Raw genomic sequence first — 4,335 nt, forward strand, 5'->3', positions numbered from 1 at the left:
GAACTCCTTGAGAAGCTCAATTCTTGAAGAGTATGATAATGCATATTTCAAAGGCTTCTGTTCAGAAAGAATTCAAGCACGTTTGGCGAGGACTGAACCAACCAGTGGATTTTATAGTTTATTTTCAAACAAGCAATATGTAGGTCATCCTTCTGATTTCTCTAGTCAATGGGAATGCAACTCATCAGATTTACTTCTTGACTTAATACTTTTGGTGTTTTCAATTTTTATGTGTTATGTTTGATTGTGGGGCTTATCCTGCTTGGTTTTAGGAAACCCCCAATCTAAAAACAGGTGAGGGGTTGCCTTTTCTTTTATATTTCTTTCTTTTCCTTAATACTATACATTTTTCCGTAGTATTAGAAGGTGTTAGTGAGATTGGACTCCTCTGTGGCACAACACAGTGTCTAGTGCACATTCAACCACCAGAAACGCCATGATACAGAGTCCAAGGCGGTCAAGCGTTTCTAAACGTTGGATGCACGCCGGACACCATGTTGCACCACAATGGATCCAAATCCGTGCTGGTGTATCCTCTCCTGCATCCATGCATGATGTCAAAAATAAAAAATAACTGAGACTAGTCAAGTGACAAATCCTTTGTGATTTTTTTTTCAAAACGTTTAAGAGAGGATGATTTTTAAATCTGAGGATAATTTATTAAGATAAGCTGACTCTCATACATAAATGCTTATTCATAGCTTAACAAAATTGAGCTTCACTTGAAAATGAGAGGATAGGAGGGATGATCACCCTTGATAGGATCAGAATAACTAAATTAGCTACGGCTTTATTATGGTTCGTATTTGGAGTACCGAGACTAAATTATTTAGCCAAAGCTTCATCAGAGCTCCTCATGATGTGGTTTCTTCACACTTAAGCCATTCTCTACCCACACTTTATATCCTCCTTCCATGTTCCTCACATCCTTGAAACCCTACAATTCAAAACAATCAAGAGAACAAGAAGTCATAAAATGTTTTCTTTTTTCTTTTCTCAATTAGTTTCCTACTTTGGAAAATGAATAAAAAAGTACTCTATCTAAAATCTGTTTGGACTTTAGATCTTCATAACCTAATTTTCTCACACATCCAATGTATCCTATGCCTTCTCCTATGGGTTTAATTATTGTTTTTTTCTCTCCTCTCTTGATCATGGTCTCATATATGTCATTCCTTGTGTTGCTATTGGTGCGGTATCTCACACTACTAGCATGGAGAATAACTCTCTTTTTTTTTCTTCTTCCTTTTATCCTCTTGTTTTGCCTCAAAGATCTTTTGACCAATTTCTAGTCACTACGGAAATTTCTAAAGGGGATGAAACTTACATCGTTCTCAAGATCTGTGGTTGCAGAAACTGATCTAATCCCAAGCTGACAACCCTGTACAATTTAAAAACGAATAGTTAGATGACTATGTACAAATCCTTTAATGCAGTTGAGAAATCATTGATTCATACAAATGATACACATTCCAACATGAGATCTAGTAAATGTTTTGCAACACTAACAAGGGTAACAAGAAGTTTGTATGTGCATTAAATATATATATATATATATATATATATAATTTGAAAGGGACAATCTTGTCGTAACAAAGATTGTAGCCTTTTTTTTTTTTTTTTTTCTCCTCTTAGTAGAACATTGTTTTTTTCTTTTTTGAAAGAGGTTAAACCTCCTATCATTTCATTTAAAAATGGTCTTAAATTAATATTGTTTAAAATTTTTAGGTGTGAATGTCTAGAGATACTTTCGCGGCTTAACTAATATATAATGTATAGTTTGACTAAGGAGTACAATCTATTATAGTCTGGCAATATCCAATCCAAAACAAAATTTCACTCATTTACGAAGCCTTTAGACTGAGTTTCTCTTGAGTCCGGATCATGTACTCGTATGAGAATAATTCTCGTATGGTGTTTGATCCACACTTGGACTCTACTTAGTCTCTCTTATCTTTTAATTGGTTTTTATTTTCAGTAAATTCCATGTGTGGATCAAACACCGTACGAAAATGATTCTCATACAAGGACTTGATTCACACTCGTTTCTCTTCAGCCATAGCAAAGAAAGAATTTCTTACTCCATGGGATTTGGACTGTTGATTGGATTGAGAAAAAATGTTTTTATCAGCAAATAGAAGATGAGATCAATTAATGATGATATTCACTATTCCAGGACTCCAATCATATCGTCAAACTGAAAAGATGGGATTGCTCTATAACTTTCTTTGAAGCATTTTATTATGCACTTTGAGAACTGACCACAAATTGATTGGAAATGAATATAAATCAAAGTAACAAATAAGAAATGATTTTCTGTCCGGATGTGCAACCTACCTAGCACTCCTTATGTCTATCTCCCTCCCCTCTCAAACAAGGGGTGGAGAAGTCCTTTCACAGAAAGAGGAGAGAGAGGGACTATGCCCACACTCCCGGACAGATTTCTTTTTCCCATAACAATGTACTTTTAAGAATGAAGATGGGGTTACCACTACGATACGATCATCTTTGTTGAAAGCGGATGAAACGTGCTCCAGAAATTGGGGATTCCTTGTCCTTCCTGTATTTTTTGATTTCCAACAAGAAAATAATACAAAATTAACTATATCTTTTGCTCCTCACTAGCTATAAAAGGTTCAAAGACAAGAGCAAGAAAGAAGAAGAAGCTCTAGATCAAAAGGAATAGAAGATTACCTTCTGGAGTGCTAAACATGTAAGGAATGTTCACGACCTTCTCAAAATCTACATAGCCTTCATTAAACTCTTCTGCCGTCCTTTTCATTCAAGCAAACCCAGTAAAACATAAACATATGATCAAATATTTTTTCTCCAACAGAGAGGGAGAGAGAGAGAGAGAGAGAGAGAGAGAGAGAGAGAATCCATAATATATACCTAACGTCAACGTAATGATAGCCCAAACGAAGGAGATCCTTGGCCTTATGGACATCAATGGACACAATGGCTTCGGCAGTACAAAAGAGAAGTACCCCAGCAAGAATTAGTACCCAGTTAATACCCATAGAGAATAGCCCAAATCGAATCGCTAGAGAGAGAGAGAGAGAGGTAATGGGTTTGTTTCTTTGGCACATCGATTCTGTTGTTGGGTACATGGGATTTATAGAGCTTAAAGTGGACCCCAAATGGGAACGGAAGATACGCTGTGATGACTTTTCTCAGTTGTAACAACCTTGGAATGGGGTGGTTATTAATAATCCTTTTTTAATTTTGAGTCTTTGATTGAAGGCATTGGATTCGTTTGTCAGTGATATAACGTCAACGTGTTTCAGTAATTTCACGCCGTCAGGGTGGGATAAGTGGATTACAACTAGGGGTGTCAATCAGTCGGTCCGGTTCGGTTTTAGTCCGGATTGAGTCGATTTTGATGTGGGAAAGCTGAAATCGAAACTGAACCAATAAGGAAATTTTGGTTTCGGTTTGGTTTCGGTTTCTTAAATCGATTTGTAACCGGGTTGGTTTCGGTTTTTAGTCCAATTTGGATTCGACTTTCCATAAAAATATATACAAAACTATGTAAATTTTGATTTTTTTTAATGAATTTTGGACTGTTTCGGTTTCTTACCGGTTTGGTTTCAATTTTGATCCGAGTTTTGAGCCAGTTTTGATTTGGTTTCGGGTTCATCCGGTTTTTGGTGCGGTTCGATTTGATTTTGGGGTTGCAATACTCCAAACTGAACCGAACTAATAAGGTTTCGGTTCAATTTGGTCCATATTGTTATCGGTTTGATTCGGCCAATTTTACCGGTTCGATTTAGGAATTGACACCCCTAATTACAACACATTTCAGAAGTAAGTAGATAAATCCGATTTTGAATTATCAACGGTGAGCTGGTGATAGCTCAAGCAAAACCACATTTTCCAGATCTCTTCTTCTTCTCGTCTCTCTCTCTCTCTCTCTCTCCTCCTTCACCTACTTCCATAACTAGAATTCTCATTTCCATTCGGAATTTTTCTTTTGGGAAGAATAAAAATGGATTTTGAGTCGTACGGATCGGCCTCTCTCTATTTATTCCCATTTGAATCGTCCTAACATTACTAGGAATTGATTACCTGTTATTTCCAAGTAGAATCAGCCTATTATATCAATTACAATCTTTTTTCTTTTTTCTTTTTTCTTTTTTCTTTTTTTTTTTTGTTTTGTGATTCGAGTGGATAATGCACTGGTTACAACCTATGTTGATAGAGTAGGCATAAAGTTTGTGATTTAGGGATCAATTCCGGTCACATGCATCCCCCCCCCCTTTTCCTTTCATCCCCATTTTCCCCTCTTGTGTGTGAGTAACGTCCCTGGGGCAATTCTATAAAATATTAAAAAAA

At 36.3% G+C, this 4,335-nt stretch overlaps 1 protein-coding gene across 1 annotated transcript; it reads right to left on the bottom strand.

The window, feature by feature from the left end:
- Positions 1 to 637: 637 nt before the first annotated feature.
- LOC122063978 (thiosulfate sulfurtransferase 18-like) lies at positions 638 to 3,073 on the bottom strand. The gene is made up of 5 exons (XM_042627673.1): positions 2,893 to 3,073; positions 2,695 to 2,774; positions 2,490 to 2,560; positions 1,328 to 1,381; positions 638 to 937 (listed from the first exon to the last, which is right to left on the bottom strand). Exons 1-5 carry the CDS (start codon positions 3,018 to 3,020, stop codon positions 845 to 847), a joined length of 426 nt encoding a protein of 141 aa, XP_042483607.1. The 5' UTR covers positions 3,021 to 3,073; the 3' UTR covers positions 638 to 844.
- Between the last annotated feature and the right edge of the window lie 1,262 nt (positions 3,074 to 4,335).

The sequence above is a fragment of the Macadamia integrifolia genome, unplaced genomic scaffold (genome assembly GCF_013358625.1).
Source record: "Macadamia integrifolia cultivar HAES 741 unplaced genomic scaffold, SCU_Mint_v3 scaffold1507, whole genome shotgun sequence".
Taxonomy (NCBI): domain Eukaryota; kingdom Viridiplantae; phylum Streptophyta; class Magnoliopsida; order Proteales; family Proteaceae; genus Macadamia; species Macadamia integrifolia.